This window comes from Hippocampus comes, unplaced genomic scaffold, assembly GCF_001891065.2.
Source record: "Hippocampus comes isolate QL1 unplaced genomic scaffold, H_comes_QL1_v1.1 scaffold310, whole genome shotgun sequence".
Taxonomy (NCBI): Eukaryota; Metazoa; Chordata; class Actinopteri; order Syngnathiformes; family Syngnathidae; genus Hippocampus; species Hippocampus comes.
In genome coordinates this window covers 912,094-936,551 of record NW_017805990.1, presented here as the reverse complement: position 1 = coordinate 936,551, position 24,458 = coordinate 912,094, and the positions used below count along the sequence as shown (strand labels likewise).

General features: G+C 41.8%; 1 protein-coding gene across 1 annotated transcript in view; it reads right to left on the bottom strand.

The window, feature by feature from the left end:
* The window catches only part of dpp10 (dipeptidyl peptidase like 10), a 183,174-nt gene extending 165,408 nt beyond the window's left edge, over positions 1-17,766 (bottom strand). Inside the window, 1 exon segment of the mRNA XM_019892048.1 lies at positions 17,550-17,766. Coding sequence (XP_019747607.1) covers positions 17,550-17,609 — 60 coding nt within the window. The 5' untranslated portion in view covers positions 17,610-17,766.
* Between the last annotated feature and the right edge of the window lie 6,692 nt (positions 17,767-24,458).

Here is a 24,458-nt window from a genome sequence, read left to right as displayed (position 1 = left end):
CCAAGTCCTTGGCCTTGGCCTTGGCCTCGGAGTCAAGTCCTTGGCCTTGGCCTTGGCCTCGGGTTGCCGGTCCTTGGACACAACACTGACTCATACACTCAGGCAGACACAGCACTTTTATGGAGAGGGTGGAGGTCTTACTTTCATACATCACATATGGGACATATGTGCTCTGCTGCAAAAAATATATAATATAATATCATATATTATAATATAAAATCAGCCAAACAATGAATCTCAATCTATCTTTGTGACCGTTGCACTTGTGTGGGTGTGTACCATTTAGAATAACAGTCATCAAAACTTTAGCTGCAATTTACAAAACATCCCTTCATGCAGAGTACACAACTGTAGTGACAAGAAGATCAAGCAATTTGCTCCATACATAATGATGCAAGGACTTGCCATTCTGATGTTACTGACTGACTGTTTAATATACAATACAATACACCCATCTATTATCTGAACCGCTTTATCCTCACGAGAGTCGCAGGCGTGCTCTTGCCTATCCCAGCTGACTCCGGGCAGTCGGCAGGGTACACCCTGAACAGTTTGCTAGCCAATCACAGGGCACACATAGACCAACAATCATTTGCACTCATTCACACCTTATATAATCCATCCATTTTCTGATCCGCTTCTCCTCACAAGGGTCGCGGGGCATGCTGGAGCCTATCCCAGCTGTCTTCGGGCGGAAGGCGAGGTACACCCTGAGCCGGTCACCGTGCCACCTTAACACAATACAATACAATACATCTTTATGAAAATAGGGCTTTCATCAACTGCAGCTGTAACCAAGCGCTTTTCCAGAACATTTAAAATAACAACAATAAATATAGAATCTCATGGTTTATTTTTCTGTCATATATACAAGCAAAATGAAAAGTAGTCCTAGTCAGCTAAGATCACATTTGTTTGCATGAAAATGACACTCATTGAAAAGTTTGCTTTCTTTTAAGACAGCCTGCGATGTCTGCGATATGTATGTAACAATCTGCAGACAATGGCAACACTGGACTTGCAGATTGTCATACCTCCAAGATGCAAAGCGGCATGGAACTGCCCATTCTGAGGGATGACCTTATTTGAATTCAGCATTACATAGGGAGCTACGAATAAAGACAAATCATTTTCATATTACCTTTCAGATCCAATTTGAAAGTCAGATCACCATCCATGATGCATTATTGTGTTAGTAATGGTACTGAGGAGACATTTTCCTGAGTCTAAAGAACATTTGTGTCTGTATGTAGGGCATACATTTATATACCCGTACATTTAAATTAAATGCAAAAACAAAAAATGTCACACTTGTGTTTTTGCTCTCAATTTTCATGATCTTAACTCAAACATGTAAGACTTTGTACTGTATGAACACAAAAGCCATATGGTCGCATGAAATGTGTTGCAAGGATCTTTTCACAAAGCTGAAAATATTTCACTACTTGTCATGATCCTGTCTTGTTTGTCTTGGTTGTGTTTCAGCTCCAGCTGGAGTGAAGGGCGTTTCCCTCCAGCGGGCGCACCTGTGCCGCGTTTCCTAATCAAGCCTTGCCATGTATTTTAGGACTGCTGTTAGGTTAATGCTGGTAATCAGATGCTAAGAACACATTAGGTACAGGAAGACTCAGGAGGCAAGCATGGTTGTCTTTCTTGCAAGAGAGAGCGCGCTAAAACATGTCTCGGTTCACAATCTCAAAGCAGCTCTCCAGCTGGCTCTGCAATGTAAACCGTTACAGGTTCCGGGGCAACTCTGAAGAGTGCGCGTTTGTCTCCTTGCATTTATTGGAAGGATGTCCCTGATACACAATCTACTAACGGGAGTGGGGAGTATTTTCACATTCCACAACAGTTTCAGTAAAGGAGAGTTTCAATGAGAACACACAGTTCATTCCTGAGATGTCGTCAAACGGCTCCTACTGGATGTCGATGGTTCACGAACACAGCTTGCGATGTCCCTCTCATGGTGTCCTGGGTTTGATGTTATCTTCTCACAACCAACAGTTAATTTGACCAGAAGCCGTTCACTTAACAACAAGATATTGTCTTAAAAGCTAGAACAGGAGCAGCCTGAGCTCTCCCGGTCCGACAAGTCTACCATTATCAACCTACCCCATTGTATATGAGGTATTTGCGAGGTATCACTCTGAAACAGGTTTTAAAGTTACACAGAGAGTAAATATGGGATAACAGAATCACATTTATTCCAACAACTGCCAAGATGCTAAGTGATTGTTGGATTATTTAGCCTTGTTCATGATCCTGACTCCAAGTGCTTAATTTCGAGACGCTCTTGACATTTTTGCCTCATTGCCTTGCATCGTAAGTATTTTGGTTCTTGTAAGTCTTTTCTGATGTATCGTTGGTGTATGTTTGTGGATTGGATTCTCTTGTCCTTCAAGTTGACAAGCAATTTACCTTTTTCTTGCTCCTTGCCGTTTGCAAGCATTTTTGGCCTGCTCTCACCTTTTCCTGGTTCTTTGATGCCAGCGTCCTTAGTTGTCGGTTTTGCGTTTTTATGACTAAATACAAAATATTTTAGTTCAAAGTGTCTTATCTGTCTACGCTTGTGAAATCCTTGTTCTGTCCGGAATCCACCTGCCACTTATTGCATGGCCAGCAGCATTATCACCAAACATTCACTCACTAAGCATATTTGTGATGTTCCGGTGTCTGTCAATATTTACCAACGTGGCAAAGCCATTGAAGAGGAGTAGCCCAACATTCCACGGGCCATTCCACAGGCCACAATTGACCCACATATTCTTACAATGCAGTAAAACCGCACATTTTAAAGGGGTCTTTTATTGTGGCCAGCCAAAGACACACCTGTGCAACAATCATGCTTTTTATTCAGCATCTTGGTACACTGTACCTTTGAGATGGATGAAATGTCTCAATAAAGGAGAAATGTTCACTAACAAAGATTAAGACAGATTTGTGAACAGTATTTGAGAGAAATGGTTCTTGTGTTTGCCAGTAAAAAGACCCAAGTAAATGAGATCAGGTCATGGAAACTGGGAGCAAAAGCAATAGTTCTTTTTATTTTTGTTCATGTTGGTTGCATCATTATTTTTAGAACAATGCTGACTTCTGCTGGCCAGCAGAAAGAAATACAGATGTACACTGCTTGCACAGGCCAATTTATGTGAAGACTACATTCAGGCCAAAGAATTTCTTACAAAGACAAGGATCATTTAACATGTTTGACATAGAATTCAGAGAAGAAGGTAAGAGAGGAAAAATCCAAATCATTCCCAAATCATTGGATGCTAGTTATACGCACACAGACACATGCGCGCACACACACACACACACACACACACACACACAGATGTAACTTCAAAAGTTCACAGGCTGCCATGCATACCGAAAGCTAGATATCAACAACATTCAGAAAACGCTGCCGGCTTCCCTGGGCATGATGCAAAGTGAAAAAATGTTCTGTGGTCTGCCGAGCAACATTTAAATATGGTTTTACAAATCATGGATGTCGTATCCTCCTCGCCAAAGAGGAAAAGGGCCATTCAAATTGTTATCAGCACACGGTTCAAAAGCCAGTATCTGGGATTGTGTGAGAGTGTGTGTCAGTGGCAATGGCAAGGGTAACTTAGATATTTGTGAAAGAACCATTAATGCTGAAAGGTACACACGGGTATTGGACAAACAAATGCTGCCATCCAAGCAACGTCTTTTTTTATGGATACCTCCGGGTTGTTTCATCAAGACAATGGCAAACCACATTGTACAGATGTTAGAATAGCATGGCTTCGTAAAAGAGTGCGGGTACGAGACTGGCCTGCCTGCAGTCCAGACCTGTCTCCCATTGAAAACGTGTGGCGCATCATGAAGCAGAAAATACAACAGGACACCCTGACTGGGGAGCAACTCTAGCTGTACATCAAGCAAGAATGAGAAAGAATTCCACCGACAAAGCTTCAAAAATAATTGTCCTCAGTTCAAATATGACTCAGGTTTTCCAAAGTTTTGCAAAGTTATTGAAAAGTAACACCTTAGCACAGGCGTCACGTGTAGTCAGGGCTGGCAAGTGCGGTAGAGCCTCATTTGCACAATTTGGTGGACGTTCACTGCATGTGAAGAGTAAATAAAAAAAGGTTGAGAAAAACTTAAAATTATTATATTAACCCTTTCATGCACCCTCTAACCTGATAACATGATAAGCTGTCCACTGTAATAATCGCTGTCCCTGAAAGGGTTAAATTCTGTTCTGTTTTTCATGTTTTTCATAGATTTTCTTTTCAATCCCATTTTTATCAGTTATTTCCTGATCTAAATGACTGATTCTTTGCAATGCTGCTTAATGCCTCATTCGACAGTGTTGCCTGCTGTGATGATCTGCAGGCTTCACCAGCTTTGTCACAAAGTCTATGCAATGTATTGCGGAACTGGACAGGCGCGACAGCTCCAGAATTCCATTCTTGTGTTGCTGTCAGTACCCCAAAATGTCCCACAGAAGAGATCAAGATACAGTTAGAATTACAACACAAGTAGGTTAGGTAAACAAATTGATGAGTTTAATGTCATAGCAATTCATTGTCTTTTCACTGGGATTAAAACACAAGCTTTATATCCTATTAAAAAGATTGTAAAACAAGCAAAGCCTCAGGAAATTGCATCATCTGTCAAGTTGTGCTGCGACAGATTAGTGCTGCTATTAAATCCTATTGCTCTGTAAATGGGTTCAATTTCTGAGGAAATGTCTTGAGAGTGGAAGGGGAGTAATTATCTTGTGTGAAATGGTTGCTAGTTCATCAAAGAATATGCATGGAGATAATAACAACCACTTAACAACCCAGATTGCAAAGTGATGCAGATTTAAATTGGAAGCTCTGTTAGTAGCTCCAGCTACTGCTTACTAAGAAAAGGACAAAGCTTCAAAACTTGTTTATTGGCCAAAGTGAACAGATCCAACAGTGGGTACTTGCAACGGATTATACCAGCAATACATTCGCCCCCAGCATAATCATGGTTTGACAGCTGCGGATTCACCTATCTGTGAAATTTTCTTTCAATATTTTTGTTGGTTTGGTTTTTGGGGTGGAGTACGGAGCCACAGGCATGGCATACCACAAAAAAAAAAAAAAAAAACTAATTTGTGCACACATTGTAACGATTATGCACGCACGAGGGACTACTTTGTGGGCACAAACTTCTACTCTGTGCACACAAAATAGAAATTGCGCACAAAGTAATTGTTCGAATACAGCCGAGACTGTATCATATGGTACTAGAAGCACTCACTGTGCTAAAAGCGCTAGCCGCGCAAGCAGGGCTGGTAGCATTGAAGTTTAATAGACCTAAATGACTCTGAACACTTTGATGCTGACAGCCCGGCATAGTTGCCGTTCATACTGATCACTTTTTAACAAAGCAGGCTTACTCAAGTGTGGTGTTTTAGCCACCATAATCACGACTGTGCTTCTGACGTCACCTCTTCTCATAGACCAAAATTTAAAGGGAGAGATTTATCTAAATTCTCAATTTTCTTTTGGTTTCAAGAGAGGAAAATAGTGTGCACAGTTTAAATTTACCGGTAAGTATAAAATATTGATTATCTAAAAATGAAAAACCGTAAGCCGTTTACTATAAAGTGGATATGTTTTTTTTTCTTCTGTATCAAGCAAAAACATATATTTGTTATTTTTAGCTGAATAGCCGATTGATTCAAAATTGTAGGAGGATATTCGACAACCAAAATATTTGATAGCTGCAGCAGTATTAGAACGTCAATCCCATAAGACCGACTTCACTTTCCAGCCACAATAATCGATCCTCAGTGAGCTAATCATTTATAAACTGGACAAGTCATATCATCCTTGGTTTTAGGCATCATTAATTGTAAAAACAATTCATGGCAAACACCCAAAAAATGCATGTTCATACATGAGTACATTCCACCCCGAAACCAATTACAGATATGCGGTTTTCACACAAAGCTCAAGGCGCAGCACCAATCAACACCCTAGTTCTCCAACCACAGAAGCATAATAATTATACAAGAAAAAAAAAAACATGCAGTGTGAAAAAAGAGAGTGCTTTCACTAGGGAGTGTACCAAAATGTTGCAGAGGGGACGACAGGGAGAAAAGAGGGAACAGAATATAAACATTGACCATGGATTACCGGTTGACTAAACAATGGCACTTATATAAAAGGTCTGTACGTAAAAATTATGTCAGCATTAAAATTCACCCACCTGAAAAAACTCTGTTTGATGATTTTCAGCATAAATTGTAACAGCTCTAACAATGTAATAGCATTTCGGGGGGATGGGTTCACGTTTTTTTTTGTTTGTTTTTGTTTTTTTAAGTTAAAAGAAACATACATGTATGCATTTCTATCACCATTCCACATGAATGGTGCGTGAAGAGAACTCCAAACAAGAGTTGAGGCGGGGGGAGAACTGTGAAAAAGCAGCCTGAATAAATGAGCTTCAATCCAGCAGCAGGTGGCATGCGGTGTGGAACAGGAGCCAGAGAGACAGCATTGCCAAGAGAGTACACACATGAAGGTCAGTGACACTAACAGACACAAAGCAAGTGGGTCTGGCGAAAAGAAGGACATAACATAACATTGCATAACAAATTCCAACAAGATCTTGAGCTTCACTCACAACCCGCCAAATTCGCTTTTATGGGCACTCTACAGTGGAAAATTGGGTCAAACCGGACACGTTTCTTGCCCCATACGTGATTCTACATAGGAAAATTCTCTGGGTCCTGTGATAAATGAAGAGGGCATGCACTGCTTATGGAACCAGTATTCTCTTTTTGTATGTCTGAAGTTGTCAGGTTCGAAAAGAATCAAATTATCTTTAGGATTACTAATACTAAGAGAAGAAGAACGACGATAACGAGATCAAGGGGTCTAGCAAAAAATCACTGAGCAAGAGCAGCAACAAGGTCGAAATAATCTGACAAACTGCAGGCAGTTTGGCAGTCCTTAAATACATGGCTAATGATAATAGGCAACGGGTGTGCTCACTGATGGGATGGCCCTCGTCTGCCACCTGCTGGAGACACACAAAAACAGGATCATGACAGAAGTAAGCCACAGCAACACGTTAGCAAGGGCATTACAATGACAACATGACGAATGGGGGATTCACTGTCGTCATACAAGTCGCATGCCTCCGAACCTTCATAGGCAAATACTGGGAACTGAGGGGGGGCAGGAATAGAACATGAGACACAGAGGTGAGGGTGCTAAATGCTAAGGGGTAGATGGGCTTTCACTTGCATCAAGCTTTTCTACCTCCAAATTACTGAAACCATTTAAACACTCTCCTCATTCACCATGCAACGGAGGGGCTCAGTATTTTGCTCAAAGACTCTTCAACGTGGTCACAAGGGCTCAGAATCGAACCCACAGCGTCATATATGTGGATGACCCCTGATCAGTTTATACAACTCTTGCTGCGTCACACTCAAGTAAAGAGTGATTGTTACAGGTCAATCACACATCACCCATGCTACTGGCAAAGAAACAAGATGAATTACAATTGACACATACTCCACTCAATGGATACGCACTGATCCTGTGTGTCAGACACATCTTTGGGATGATGGTGTATTCTTTTTTTTTTGTCATGATTCTGTTCTTGTGTGTCTCCAGCAGGTGGCAGAGGAGGGCCTTCCCTCCAACGTGCACACCTGCTGCCAATGTTTCATCACTTAGCCATGTAGTTAAGGACTGCCTAATTGTCAAGTCTCCATTGGATTATTGACCTTATTTGCTGTTCATGCTCAAGTGTTGTTTTCGAGACCTCTGGATCTCATCATTGTTGTTTTTGCTCTCTAGTCCCTCGTTAATAAGTATGTGATATTATTTTGTCTTTGGTCTTGCTCTGGTTTTGCTTTTGTGTAATTGACTCTTGTCATTTCGTTTATATTCTCGGCTTTACTATTACCTTGCCTTTTGCAAGCGTTTTTTTGTGTTTGCCTTGTTTTTCCTGGCTCCTTTTGACCAGCGATTTCTGTTTATACTTTGTCGGAGCACTTTTTCTCATAAATAAACATTTTTGCTACGGATTTTGTTTGTGTCTTCATTTGTGGCGGAAGCATTTTGCTTCGCACAATTTCAGCTCTATCAAACAATGTTTTTACTTACACGGCATCCATACCAATCAGTGTTTCTCAAGAGATAGCTTTTTATACAAATGAGTGGTAGTTCGGTCTCAGGCACAAAACAAATTAATGACACAATGTTTCGCTTGTTCTTCTGGCTTAGAAATGTCATGTACAGAGATCAGATGGCATGGAGCTATAATCTATAGACTCACTGACTCAAGAGACAACGTAATCATTCTTATGAGACTGACTCAAGCCATCCATCACTCCTCTAGAAAGCTGTTCCCAAGCAGGTTCTGCTTATCTTATAGACCTGAGATTCAGTGACCTGCGGGCTGGGATGTCAAGCATCCGGGTTGTTTTGTATCAACAGAAAGAAGGCAGTCAATGCAGCTCTTCAGAGGGAGAGTGTATCTTAGCGTATTGTTTACATATAACATATCAATGAAAGTAAGATGGTTTGCTTGAATTTCATTTGTTTCTAATCTGCTTCGGCATTTGATAGCTATTGCGCCCCACGAGTCAAAAACACTTCTAAATTGAATCTATGCAATGAAGTTGAAATTGAAAAGCAGATGCTTCAAGAGAGAGAAGAATTTTAGGATCGTCTCCTCTCATGGAGTGTTTGGCAAATGGTTTTACCAGACAAACAGTGCACAATTGCTCGTATCTGTGCTGTGCTGCTGCATTTGTGAGTGAAGAAGAGAAGGGAGACCACAAATCCACCTTTGCCCTCTCCAAACCTGAAAGACGGTCGAAATAGTTGCCACACGTCGGCAAGGCCTTTAATTGCCACTCTGTGGTCTGTTGTTTAGAATGTGTCTTTTCTGATGTTGGCTGATAAATCATTTCAGAGAATGGCTGAATAAAGAAAATGCTGACATACAGAGCTGCTCAGGCAATGAAAGAGCAAGTGTACTACAGTGGGGCGGAGTCAATACATTAAAATATCTTCGCAACATGTTTTATTGTTGCATGTCAGCAAATAAAATAAAATGAAAAAAAAATCCAGCATTTATTGAACAGTTTCGCCTTTGCGCGCAAAAAGTTAAAAATTTGGGAGTACATGTGATTTGCTTATCCCGGGAGTAGGCAACACGCGGCTCCAGAGCCACATGCGGCTCTTTAGCCATCTAGTGGCTGCCTGGAGCTTTATAAAATGTTTGAAAATGGAAAAAGATGTGGGAGGGATTTTTTTTTTTGCTTGTTTTAAATATGGTTGCTGTAGGAGTAAACACATGACACAAACATTTTTAACGTTTCCCAATGCTGTAAAAATGTGTAGAATAAATATTACATTTCAACATTTCTGTCAACGAAGATTTGCGTCATAGCCTGCGACACACACACATTTCTATTCGCAGGGCAGGATGCAAGGCAGGTGGCTGTTGCAAAAAAAAACCAAAAAACAAAAAACCGCCTTTCATGTACAATTCACCAAGGGTACTGGCAAAGAGAATCTGGAGGGCCGTGAAAAGCATTTTTAAAATAGTACGCGTGAGCTACGATCGCCAAAAACCCTGCAAAAGTGTGTACCATGCCTCCGCGTCAGATCTCGACGAAAGTAGGTAGGCATGCGTCTCTAATACCCCTTTCCCACTGCTGCAATACCACGGATAAACACGCATTTTTGGGCAGTGGGAAAGGCTCACTGGCTAATGCCGATCCGTGTCCACCAGCACGCCATGGGAGGCGGGTTGTGATCGCCTCCGCTCCGTATCGCTTGCAGTTTTAAAGCCTGACACGGAAGCTGCCCCGTAATTACGTGATGACATAGGGCGGTACGTGATGCTTCATACCAGCGTGCGCCATCGTCCTCGTATATAGCACGCCCCCCGCAATTTCTGCCAAAATTTCACGTCGTCTACGTTGTCTCAGTAGTAGCAAAGAGTTGATCCTCCGCTGCTTTTTGACCATTTTGAGGATGGTAAAAAGCATGATAAAAGAAAGAACACTCGCTTCCATGTTGCTTTGTTTACCACCAAGAAATCTGTCGCACTATCATCTACGCAATCACAGCGTGGTGACGTAACCAGACGCAAAGTGAGGGAAGGGAGGGGGGCAGAATAAGTGGTGGAAGGGGGAGGGGGGGGGCGCAGAATCGCCTTCTGTTGATCAATAGGAAAGGGACAATATGCCAATTGGTTGCGTGTCGCCACGGATCACTACTATCCACTAGTTTCAGTGGGAAAAGGGTTTAAGTGTGTTGTGTCTGCGTGGGTCGATAGCGGTAAATTGGTTGAACGAAAAGTAGATCTTCGGTCAAAAAAGGTTGGGCACTCCTGCTCTACAGAATGCACTGCACGGGAAAAAAAACATTTCATCATGAAGGCTCATCGTGTAATTGGAGCAACCTTAGTCATTATGATAGTCGGCTAATATATGCAAATTTCCCCAGTGTGGGACAAATAAAGGTTATTTTATCTTATAGCTCATATAGATAGAGATACATGTTGCAGCTCCGAAAAAAGGAGAGCTGTGGTGTTGGTTTTTTAAACATACACTTTATTTATGCTTTTAACAGTCTCGACAAACACAGGAACGTCTGCGTCAGACTCGGTGCCTTCTCTCTTCTCGTTCGACTCGAGAGGCGTTCAAAGACAGCCTCCGAAAACGGAAATTAATGGTCACTTCAATGACACCAAGAAAAGCAAAAATAATGCACCAAAACAAAAAATCAAGCGAGGAAATCACAAAATAAATTCTATGGGGGCATTTGTGAACACACAACAAAGGAATGAATAACATAAACAATTCTGAGACAGTCCAGTCTCCTACATACATACAGCATGTGTTTCCTGCATTGTAAGTTTTATAGAAGGCTTTTTTTTTTCCCGGCTCCAGACATATTTGTTTTTTTGGGTTTTTTTTTGTCCTATATGGCTCTTTCAACATTTTGGGTTGCCGAACCCTGGCTTATCCGGTTAATAACATGAATTGTATTTGCACGTTTCTGTATTGCCGTGTAAGGCCACAGCATTACATGCATTCGATTTTGTGTATTTCGAACGACCCTTTGACTCCCGAAAAGATTGTCATTCCATATAAAAGGAAATTCCAGGTAGGCACTACCAATTCCTGAGAAATGTCATGCAGTTTTCCGACGGCATTTTAAATTGTTGTATCAAGGCAAATCCTTGTATTAACTAACATCATCAGAATGTGTGTGTAAAGATCTGTGTTGCATCCCATAATCTTGTCAACTGACATAAAATATTTTTTGTGTTAGAGACCATATCATTGTAGCGTAGTGCAAGTTGGAAAAAACATTTCCCTATTGTTCAATCAGAGACTCAACCTTGTGTAGCCATCACCGTGTCACTTGTGTGAACGTCGACTCAGTGACACAGCTCCCTGCTTCTCTGACAGTCCCACTTTATAGCTGCCATCTGCATGTGGGTGGACCCGACACTTCCAACGACCGTTAATGACATAAGCCTCAGGCTGTTAACCAAACTTTGCAAAACTTTGTGAGACCTTGTGCGATGAGGGCCACAAGCAAACGGCATCCTTAACCCATCTGGCTTTTGTATCAAGCGCAAAGAGTTTACTCCTTTTGAGGATGTTTTGGGACAAGGCTGAAAATGAGAGCAAAGAGCATCAATAGTTCACCATTGATATAAATACAGTACTTAAATATCTTACATGACTGTCTGACCACATTGTGATGAGGGACAGTTTCTACAAAAGGGGTGTTCACACGGCACACATTTGCTCCGGCGCTGCACCGATGTATTTTGTTGCGATATATTTTACACCGGAGCAAATTTTGTGGAGCGTTCACACGCACAAAGCCCCTGAGCTTATTAGCACCGGCGCAGCGTCGGTGCAGCTCCACTTGCGTTCACACGGCAGTTTCTGCAGCGGAGCAAAACGACAGAAAACCAATGAGCTGTCGTGTGGGTTCTTTTTAAAACGTATAAACAACTCAAGCAACTACTGTACAGGTACATCCTTCTCCTTCTCGGTCTCCGTGCCTTCTGCTCGAGAGTGACTGCCCCCGAAAACGTAAATCAACGATGACTTCAATGACACTCAGAAAAGCAAAAATGTAATGCGCCAAACAGAAAAATCAAGAGAGGAAATCACAAAATAAATTCTATGGGGCACGGGGCGTTGTGAACACACAACAAAGGAACAAACGACACAAACAACTCCGAGACAGTCCAGTCTCCTACAAAAAGAAAGATGACATTTGGGGACTACCCCCCCCCACCCCATTCTAGTTGAGATGGTATAACCCATGAGGTGCTTGCTACTGTTACCAGCCACATCTTGTGTCTTGTTATTAAACAAACACATGACGGAAGTCCGACAGAGCACGAAAGCAAGGCATTCTCGCCGTACGTAATCAACTCTTCTCATGCGTAGCGAGGCTACTCCCCCCTCGTAAACGAGCATTTGCTCCGGAGCAAATTGTAGCGTTCACACGTACCATTTTACATTTGTGCTGCCCCACAAACGAGCATTTGCTCTGGAGCAAATTTTTAAACCACCTCCCTGAGGTGGATCAAATTTGCTCCGGTGTAAGCTGTTTTCCGGGGCTACGCCAGAGCAAATTTGCACGTGTGAATGCTCTACTGGCGCAGCGCCGGCATAGCGCTGGAGCAAATCTTGCCGTGTGAACACCCCTAATGAATCTTTGTCTAGTAAAGTCTACGTTTAAATTAAAATTTAAAACTCATACCGCAAGTCAACAAACAACTAATTCACGAAGCAAATGACAGTAACACAAACGATAATGTACGGTCCACTGATCATGACTTAAATGACAAGACCGTACAATTTTCCAATGTGCATGCGGGGTCGTCACACGCATCGAGAGTCAAAGGCTGGAACTGGAAATAAATTTGTCAAAAACAGTGGGAATAAAACTTGGAGAAATCCATACTTTCATGTACTGTATTTCTGTTGCGCTGTGTTCGCTTGCAGCTCAGTTTTGTCTTTGTTGATTCAAAGAAGCTGGAACCGTCCATGCCACATGTGACATTACCTGACTGATGCATTTTTTTTGTCTTTTCTGTCATCAGGATCGGCACAAGGGAGGCCCGGTGGGCCAGTGGCTAGCGCGTCAACCTCACAGTGCAGAGGTGCAGGGTTCGATTCCGGCTCCGGCCTCCCTGTGTGGAGTTTGCATGTTCTCCTCGTGCCTGCGTGGGTTTTCTCCCGGTACTCCCGTTTCCTCCAATATTCCAAAAACATGCATGCCAGGTTAATGGAACACTCTAAATTGTCCTTCGGTGTGAGTGTGAGCACGGATGGTTGTTTGTCTGTGTGTGTGTGCCCTGTGATTGGTTGGCAACTGGTTCGGGGTGTCCCCCCGTTTACTGCCCCGAAGAAAGCTGGGATTAAGTTCCAGCACCCCCAACGACCCTTGTGAGGATAAAGCGGATCGGAAAATTAATGGATGGATGAAGGGTCGGCACAAAGTGCTTTCAAAGGGTTACAAAATGCTTTAAATGATCAAATGTTGACTGAACAGTCTGAGATATTGCAGGGCCTGATGACCAGAGGAATTTGTTGTTGCGCAAAGTAACACTCTCAGGTTCCAACATCAACAAGGATATCCAAGAACATATTGGTGATCAATGAAATCCTCGAATTTCAGAAAACTTGGTGGGCATCCTTTGTTGGGTATTGCAAAGGACCACCATGTGTGGACACTATAATTAAGTTGCCAGAAAGGCAGATATAATATTCTAAACAACGAGTATTTACAGCTGTAGATAATACCTGATCCTGTTTTGTTTACCTATTAACTCATTCAATCCCAGCCATTTTCCCTGGAGCAACCCCCTCAATCCCAGTGTTTTACTGGATTTTGACTGATCTTGCAAGGCCCACAGAATATTTGGTTCTAATGCTATATAAACATACCAAAGTAAAGTCTGGACTCCCTTCTTTCACCAGAAAAAACAAATTTGTTTCTATCTTTTTCCATTCTTCAGCAATTGGCATTACAAAATGGCTAAATTTCATGAAAATGGCGATTCCTGGGCAAAAAAATTGAGAAAAAGAGCTTTTTATAAAAGCATGCATTTCAAGCACGTGAGGCACCACTGCCACCTACTGGTTGCTTTTTTACATGATTTACAATGCAAACGGCTTATTCTCACTCACAGTTTCATCAGACCCTCCTCCTCTCTATGATGCAAAAAAAAAAAAAAAAAAAAAGACTTAGACGTACAAGTATGTCCTTGGTAGGCGGGGCCTAATTTTAAAAAGACGGACAAGTAGTCTTGTGGAATGAAAGAGTTAATTTCAGCAATAGGTTACGGCAACATACAATAATCAAGAGTCATGCCTTAGCGTCCACATTGGAAGGAACTGGAGTGACAGTGACAATCTCAAAGAAATGCAAATCCAGTTGAAAGATAAGAAAAAGCAATGTTCAACAGCTCAGACGGATCAACTGCAGCAGTGATTCCCAGGCGGTTGCGAGAAGTTATTTAAATTAACGTAAGCTGTCCAAAATGATTCACCAAAAAAGAATATGAATCGGTTACGGTAGCTTTATGCCGAATCTTGGAGCCCAAACCTGACTCAACATTGAATATGATAAAATGAAGTTGTTATGATCCTGTTCCTCTGTGTCTCTAGCAGGTGGCAGACGAGGGCCTTTCCTTCAGTGTGCACACCTGCTGCCCTTGATCATTAGCCATGTATTTGTTATGTTTCTGTCTGGTTGCATTTGGTTTTGTAAACACATGTGCCCTCTTTTGTCCCCACCTGTTCTCGTTATCAGTGGGCCTGTGTCTAACCCAGTATTTTTCAAACTTTTTTGAGCCAAGGCACACTTCTTTCATTAAAAAAAATCTTGCAGCACACCACTAGCTGAAAATGAGAACCCCCCCCCGCTTATTTTAACAATTAACGTGTTATATTGTTACTATAACCGTTTTTAACATTGAAGAATGACGTTATAACAGCTTTAATTGGAATCAAATGAACACAAAGAAAACAGTATTTTATCATCTTTCATATTTATTGTTTCACCGTCGTTCTGCATTCATGCGTCACAAATTCGCTTGTCTCTCGTCGAAACACAAGGCAATTGGCTAGCTGTTGCTGCTCCCTAGCAGTATGGGAAGGTACTACATGATTACTTTCTGGGCGAAAGACCGCACAGGCATACAAATTTGATATTTTCCTGCGGCACACCTGAGAATGTCTTTTCAACCCGTGTGCCGCGGCACACTGGTGCACACGGGTTGAAAAACACTGGTCTTACCAATTAGCTCCCTCAACCGTTTGTCTTGTTGAGGTGTTTCTCGTTGTCTCGTCACTTTGCTTGTATTTAGTTCCGCGAGTTCTGTCAGTCTTGGTTGGGGTCATTGTGAGCAGTGAGCGTATGTGAGCATACGTGTGCTCCTGTCTTAGTTTTGTTTGTTCCTTGTTATTTCTAAGCATTTTTTGATTAGTGTTTTTTCCATTGTACTCCTGTGTGTATTTTTTGTTAAATACATTTTGGTTAATCCACGCTGCTCGTCCCTGCTTTTTGGGGTCCTACTACAACTACTATCAAGCAAAACGTGACAGTATTGAAGGACTGACAAGCTGCCTGCAGCTTTTCGCATTATTGGACTTGTGGCTGTGTTTTATTTCTCGACCTCTCGCTCTCATCATTGTCATTCTTGTTCTCTTAGTTCCACATTTTTTTAAAGTATCGTCTTTATTTCGTCTTTTGATCTTGCTTTTCTTTTGTCGAGAGAATTGGACTCTTGACATTTCATTTGGTATTCTTGGGTTAATTACTTCCTTTTTGTTAATGTATTGTGTTTCCTGCTTATTGTTGACCAGGGATTTGTCGGTGAGCTTTTTCTGAATAAATATTCTTGTTTCGGATTTTGTCTGGTGTCTACGTTTGTGGGATCCGATCGCTTTTCAGTTCTTTTTCGAACTATGACAGAAATTAAAAAACAGAAGGTGCTTGTAACATACAAAATACAATAAAAGATGCAAACAAAAAAAAACACAATGAGAAAATGTTGAGAGGGAAAAAACTAGTACTGATACTAAAGATGAACTAAAATGGTGGATGGAGCCACGGCGTAACGACAACACCTTGACGGAAATTAAAGTGATCACTAAAGCACTTAAATGGACATACAGACAACAAGAACAGAAAACCGCCTTACAATAAACAAGGACTTATGAACAACAGAACCCGAGAAAGGCAACCAGAGTCAGCATCCAGCCCTGTCCTTATGCTTCTGTTTCACATAAACACACTTGACAAGAAAACTTTGAAAAGAGGCAGGCAGAGAAACAAGGACATAACAGTATCCTTGGTCATTTATCTCTGCCACAACACCAATAAATTGCTCTTCTGTTACACATTGATTAACGTTGTACTTTTTTTCAAATGTAAAATGTATGCCATGGCTCAATAAAGTATTTTTACAGCACAAGTAAATTTATGTCCAGGTGTCCATGTTCATGTCCAATGTGGCTCATTACTGGACTCCAACATTACAATTTCTCAAAATTTGTGTCAAAATTTGTATCATTTCAATATCAGGTGCACTGATACGCTGGGGCACCGAAATATGAATTACCACACAGTAGCAAAATATTCGCCAGATTGAATATTTTATTTTCTAGCATCCAAAAAATATTTATTCATTTGGAGCCGAAACAACAGAGATCTGATCTTGAATCGGGTCCCTGTCTGCCTCTCGTTAAACTCTCTCCTTCCATGCAGCATTCCACAAGTATGCACCTACGGGATACTGGGAGGGATCAATAGATTTGCCCAAAGCTAAATTCCGCTAGTGGGACCCCGGGGTGAAAAGTGATGCAAGTACCCTCGGCAAAATCAATATCCCTGTTCAGTGACAGTGGGCAAGCGCGCGCCTTTGCAAGAAACACGCGCACACACCGAGACAAAAGGTAAGTCTCCTTCGAGTGAACACATTGAGGATGAGGCGGTCGGTGATGGAGAAGAGATTCTTCTCAGTCGTGACTGAAGCACACAGCGATTCCTTTCACTTCTTTTCATACACTAAGTATGAATAGGATTGTTGAAAGACTCCATCAAAAGCTAAATCAATCAATATTCACCGCCTCGTGTATATTATATTTTATCCCGTTGGCGAATGTACAAGCAGAATACACAACAACAAAATATTAATAATAACGAACGCATACGACGTGATGTGAATGAAATCTCGCCACTGCGTCAGCGGGGCTTTCAACACATCGACCCTGAAACGCCAACAATCAAACGCCGTTTCACAATGAAAGGAAATGGTTCGCGACGCAAATATATCACCAAAGACAAAGGCATGGCAAATGAAATGCCTACAACTTAGTTCAAGAGAAATATTAGTGTCTTAATCATGTCCAAAGTGCTGCGCGACAATGCGCATCTCGGCTGATGGGTAACTTTTCACGTGAGTTTCAGTCATCAGAAAGAGATTTCCCCACATGCCACCAAAAGTAAGTCATCAGCGCTTACCTTAATTGTCTTTGTAGATTGGCATTTAACTTGATGCGATACCGTAGCGGTTTGGTTCATCTTGGGAAGAAATAAAGACGGTCCTCTCCTATCCGAGTGAGACAACAAAGTCGATCGAGCAAAAAACGGCCCTTCTGAAGAATAATGGGAGCTTGCTTGGAAGAGGCGACGCTGCGCACGCAACGCGGTGGAGCCAATGTGCACGATCCTCTCAGTGTCTAAACCAGAGTGCATATGCACTCTTCTAAATGGTGGTCAGCCAACACCAAATTAGTCTAACTCAATAAAAATGACTACATAAACACTAACCACTCATGGGTACAAATTAGTTGGTCCATAATTCAAATCATACAGTCAAATATTTGGTCAATGTATGCAACTTAAAAAAAAAAAAAAAAAAGGACATTAAAAAAAAAAAGTTGTGTATTGCAATGAAGTGGGGAACAGAAATTTGGTGTAAAAAAAAAAACAATCATTCACAAAGTACAGACAGAAATAATGGTCAAGTAATCCAGCAAGGCATAGTCGTCATGGCAACTTGATCTCCTCAGATCAAGCTGAGACTTTGCTGTAAAATGGGTTCATACCACCTGACTGCAATAGCAAAATTATAGGCTCATATCCTATTTAGGTGATTTGCCTGGCTGCGAGCAAGGTTGAATCAAGATTCTCAATATTTGATCAGTTCTGTGCCATTTATGGTGTCATGTTAATATTAACCCTTTGTTAGAGGAATCTATGAGCAAAATTGTATCATGTTTAAAGTTTCATTTAATTTGGGCACATCTAAACGTTTGGGTGCGTATCCGACACTTCCAAATGCCTGTGCACAAAGGTGCCGGCCACCTGGCCGGAGGGCTGTTGAAGTCCACAATTAGCACGTCAACGCAGGTGGGCGATCACAGGGGAGAGGGCGAAACTCGGTCACAAAAGGGGAATGAATAATTCGGGAACAGCGGTTGAACAACAAAAGACAAGTTGAGAACACCCGTCGCGCCCAGGCGACATTGGCCATCCGCAAAGTCTGCAACATGTTAATTCGATGTAGACCAGACAGAAAAGGCGCCAACTGTCATGGTTTGCTTTGTCCTAGTTTTGTTCCTTTAGTGTTTCAGCACCAGCTGGAGTGTGGGGCGTCACCTTCCAGCGGTGCACCTGTGCTGGAACAAGGCAATCGGTGCTGCCTACGTAACCCTTGTGCTGCAATTTCTATGATGTTTGTAACACATGGGTTACCCCATATGTTACAATTTCTACAATTTTTGTAGATTTTTGCGTATTGTCATCTTTAAATTAAAGACACCTACCACCACCTGTCTCCTTTGTCGGACTATTGCTCTTGTTCACCGCTTTGCCCACGCGCTTTGTTATGTGTCGTTCATGCTTCTGCTTCTAGTCCCCCTCCTCATCATAGTCGTTCGGGGGTTGTGAGTATTTGTATATTCTTGCTATCAAACCTGGTTTCGTTATTTGAACCAACCTCTATTGTTTTATACTCTCGAAAATCATTCTCTCCTTGTAATTGATAAGTGCTTTGTGTTCTCGTTCCATTTCTCTGGCTCCCTGTTTTGCCAGCACCTTTTGTTGCATACTTTGTTCGGTCCCTCGCTTTTCTCGAATAAACCTTTTTGTCATCACCATTTCTCTGACTCTGCATTTGTGGGATCCACACTCCTTTTCGGTCTGCAATCAGACCCCAAACCTGACACCAACTTACTGGTGGTTTAAAGTTTACAAACAGGTAACCAATCACTATCGAGGGGCTGGACCGGGGTTACGGTATGCAAATATCGGGGGCAGTTCCAATAAAAGTCTGAATTGGCGGGAAGGGAGCTGGAGTGTGTGATCATCGAAGCAACTACCATCGTTCGCTCTCAGAGATCCGCTCCCGCCGATATTGAAGACAATTTTCCTGTGTGCTGAGTCATTTCTTTAACTTGTTTGAGAAAATCTCTGACACCCTTTCATGGACAGCGGTTACTACAGTGGACACCTTATCATGTTACAGTATGCATGAAAGGGTTAAACATTGGTTTGCGGGTTAAAATGTTCAATGTTTCATCAGTGGCAACTCGTGAATCATCTTGAAATCAATGAAAATTTGTGAAAATTAAATATTATGAAAATCCTTCAAAATAAATGTATATCTGTTTTCAAAACAGCAGGATAAATAGTACAGAGTTATTACTGAGTAAAGTGATCCGTTTATCATCTGGCATCATAAATGATGATGTAACTTCTGGTTTGGGCACGCAAGTCAACTCCAAAGGACTTGTTAAAAGTTTGACATGTGCAGCTGGTCCTTGTGCAATAAACATACGTTTGGCAGCGTTGGGCACTAAACTTCATCGCCCACAGCCAATAAAGCTTGACCTCACTTACTGTTCATCCCTCTCAACCCCAAAATATGGATTTGTGTCAGACGACATCATTTCCAGCTGATCTGAGTGGCTCCTGCCTTTGATGGAGAACTTGCTGATTCCAATCTGGCTTCAGCATCGCGACAATAGACACGTTCACATGCTTTTGAGATTCGCAAACATATGTGCAATGTACACCTGCACTGTTAAGTGTTATGTGAGCATTTATTATGACTTATCATTTGTAAATATTCAACTTTGCTTGTGAAGTGTTGAATGTGCGTTGTAGGATCAGCAGAGAAGTCCATTTATTTTTTAGACAAACGTCACATACTGTTTCAAGATATTCACGCACACATTATCTCAAATATTCCCACGTGTGAAAAGGCCATCCCTCCAACGTCCGCACAGATGCAGTGTCGCTTTCTCTGTTGAACGGATCCGAGCCATCTTCCGTTTCTCAATTGAAAATTGCAAATTGAAAAATGGAAAATGAAACTTTATCTGATAGTCGGATGTGTGTATTTAATACCGTTCGGAAAACAACATATGACCATAATTTGTTTGCTTTGAGCTTGCTTTGCCTTGAAGCCAGAAGACCTTATTCGAACTGCAACAACTTCTACGCCGCTGTGGCAGCAGTGGGCGAAAAGGCTTAAGACGGTCCGTGCAGAGTATTTCAGAGAGAATTTATATCTGTTACATATGTAATTTCTTATTGGAATTATTTTGGCAGTGATATCAACTGGAAAAAAATGTACCGTTAATTTCTAATAAATTTCTTACAACAAATAAGGTAAAAGTAGTCTCATACATTATTCACAATATGCTGCAAACTATTATTTGATAAAGTTCTAAAGAGACCTAACTGCACAGCTCCACAAGGACTTCACTTTAAACAGGGAAAAATCCATACATCCCACAACCATGAGTGCCTGATATTCTCCAACAACCCTGAAAGAAGACAAGGTCAATTCAACATAACTGCATCCTGCAAAACCTAAGATGGCAGAATCTGTAATGCGGCAGCAGCTAAAATCCAGCAGAACGTGAGCATAGCGTCAAATCTCACAGTCAACAATGTGATAAAAATGCACACTGTGATGTTGAAAAAGGAGGTCAAGGAAAGTTTTACAAAGCTCACAATTGAGGCAAACAAAGTCATTGAAGCCCATGATGCGGAAGCTCAATACAGTGCAGAGAGCTCAGTGGAGGAGCACTTAATGACCGGCAAAAGGCCGAGTTGAAAAAAATCTGCGGGTGAGTGCGGAAAAAAAAAACAAGTTCAAAGACCTCATTCAGAAGGCCTCTTTCGAAGAAGACCAGTTGTCTCTGGCATTACTGTCAACAGAGTCCGAAGCAGATCTGATGGATTCCATTGGTCCCATGGTAGACGAAGAAGGTTTGAACTTCAGAGTTGAGCACCTAGGGAAGTCTTGTGAATACAGTATGGCAAAAAAAAGCTGCATGTGAAATGAAATTAATGGGCCCTTTCCGCGGAGCAGAAGGAGTTCCAAACCTGCATCCGGAAGCTTGAACTGATGTTTCCCAAACTCGTCTCAAGGAATGCACTCTTCATCCAGGCTGATCTCACTAGCGTCGCTGATACCACAAATTGTGAGTTGAGCCAGGATGTCCAAGAACGTCAAGCTTCACCAGATGTTGCTTCAAGGTTTCAAATATTTCTCGGCATGCTGGACAATTTTGGAACAATTTGAACAGTACAACCTCGGGTTTGAGCAAACACTGGCATGCTCGTTACCACTGCTTGCCACTGAGCTACTTTTACCATCGGCTTTTATCATGTACAGACTTTCTGGCTGTATACAGTCAAACCTCGGTTTTCGTCCATAATCCGTTCCAGAAGGCTGTTCGAAAACCAAAACCACGCTCTTTTTAAAAAAAAATGTTTATTGAACACGTCTGCTCACAATGGAAAGCGATTCGAGGAAGCGTCACTTCCTCGTCTACCCGAGGAAGCGTCACTTCCTCGTGTAAGGAAGGCGAGAGGAGTCAAGTGGTGCCTTCCAGTGCGCTCAGTTTGTTCGAGAACCGAAATTTGTTCGTCATCCGAGGCATAAAAAAAACTTGAAATTTTTGGTCGAAAACTGAATTGGTTGAGAATCGAGACGTTCGAAAACCGAGGTTTGACTGTATATCGTTATATTTTGCCGGATAATGCACCAGTTGCCACTGCATTTTACTTGGATTTTATCTGTGGTGGCACGGTGGTTGACTGGTGACATCCACCTCACAGTGCAGAGATCTCTGACCTCTGCAACTATATTTCTTATTTCTTTCCTTCCAAAATCAGTAATATTCATCCTATTGCACAGCTTCAGTTGACCCCATCCAACTCCCCACGACCACAAACTTTACTCTCCCTTCTACCCACGCTATATCTGAGGTCATTAGTAATTTTAAACCCACAACTTGCCAAATTGAGCCACTTCCCACTGCACTTGTAAAAATCTTGTTTCCCTCCTCACGAACATTCTTCACCCCCTCCCTAATTAATAGCATTTCCTACCCACGCGACCCCACTCTCAAAAATGCACGTATTACACCCAATCAACCCATTTCAAAACGTACTTTTATCCCCCAAATTTTAGAAAAATCAGATGCCACCCAAGTTCATAACAACCTCATCTCAAGCAACATCGATGCGCAGTTTCAATCTGCCCCCACCCCCTCCTTCCACAGCATTGAACCAGCCCAGCTTGAAATCAACAACGACGTCGTCATAGCTTCTGACTCTGGCCTACTTCCCAAAGTCATTCAACTCGACCTCACAGCAGCATCTGACACCATCTCTCACAGTACTCTTCTTGACAGACTGTCATCCATTAGCATCACTCACACACCTCACACCTGGTTCACCACCTATCTTTTTCATCGCACTTAATACATTCATCTTAAGTATCACAAATCAACTCCTCTGCTTGTAACAGCTGGGGTGCCCCAGGAGTTCGTACTGCGACCCCTCCTTTTCATTATCTGCAGTATATTCTACCTCTTGGCCTTATCCTCCGTTAACATAAATTTAATTTTCACTGCTACATGGATGACATCCAGCACTGCCTCTCTTCCAAACCTTCTCCATCCCTTCCACCTTCACCCTTTGCCCTCTGCCTCCAAGAGCTTAACTCGTACTGCTCTTCAAAACTTATGTTCAACTAATGAGCACCCCATCTACTCAAACCAAACCAAACAGTTTTTCTATTTCCAAATTTCCACCAATAACACATGTATTCCTCCCTTGCCGCTGACTCATCCACACTCGATTCCTCTTTTGCTGGTTTATTGACATGCCTCCATCTTCTCATCAGGAGACGCTCTCTGAACTACTGCAGGTCACCGGGAACAGACACTCTATACCTGAGACTTTAGTTTTATATTGACCGAAAATGTGATGCTTCTTCTTGGCAATGGCAGAAATTTATTCATCTTTTCATCCATCCATCCATCCAATTTCTAATCTTCTTATCCACACATGGATTGAGGGCATGCTGGAGTCTATCCCAGCTATCTTTGGGCAGTAGGTGGGGTACACCCCGAACTGGTTGCCAGCCAATCGCATGGCACACAAAGAGGAACAACCATTCTGACTCATCATCACACCTAGGGACAATTTAGAGTGTTCCATTTACCTGCCGTGCATGTTTTTGGAATGTGGGAGGAAACCGGAGTACCCGGAGAAAACCCATACAAACACAGGCAGAACATGCAAACTCCATACAGGAAGGCCGGAGCTGGAATCGAACCCTACACCTCTGAACTTTGAGGCCTGCATGTTAACTACTAACCGCCCCATTTTCCATCAATTAATGATCATACATTTTAAACAGGAGTGCTGTCTGGGGCATACAAAAGATCATGCAATCAAACAGTAAACTCGAGGTGAAAACAAAATAATACATGTATACAAATAAAACAAGACATGGGTGAGATTTATGTGTCTCTGAGCATGCAATGTTTTCAGTGAACTTAATATCAGCATGTCTAGACAGCTGTAAATGAGTATGTGACTGCAAGTACATGTTAGCACTATCTTGTAATTAAATTCCAATGTGCATTTAAGATGTTGCCCAATTAATGAGACAAAGAGCTGCAAGCTCAGTTTAGATGTGTGGGGTTGACTTGATGCAACGGAGCATATGAACTGTGACTGTGTCAGGTGCTTCATTATCAGTGTGACAACATGTACTGGCATGTCTGCCGAAATGAATTCTAGTATGTGTAGCTCTGTCTTTATTCAGGTAGTTTGAACATTCTCTGAAATAAATAAAACATCAGCAAACCTTAATGTCAAAGGTAAACTAAGCAACTGATATGATTCTGAATGGAGGAAATTGTTGCAGACAACCAACAAAAATGTAACTACTGTTTTTCGCAAACCATGAACAGAAAATGAACAGAAAAGAGTTTGTAAACCACCTTTTTACTTTAAAAATGTTGGGACTAGGGAATAAATATACCTTCAGAAAAAGAAATAAAATAAATGTGAAAATTATTCATTGAGGAATTATAAAGTGATCATGCTATATAT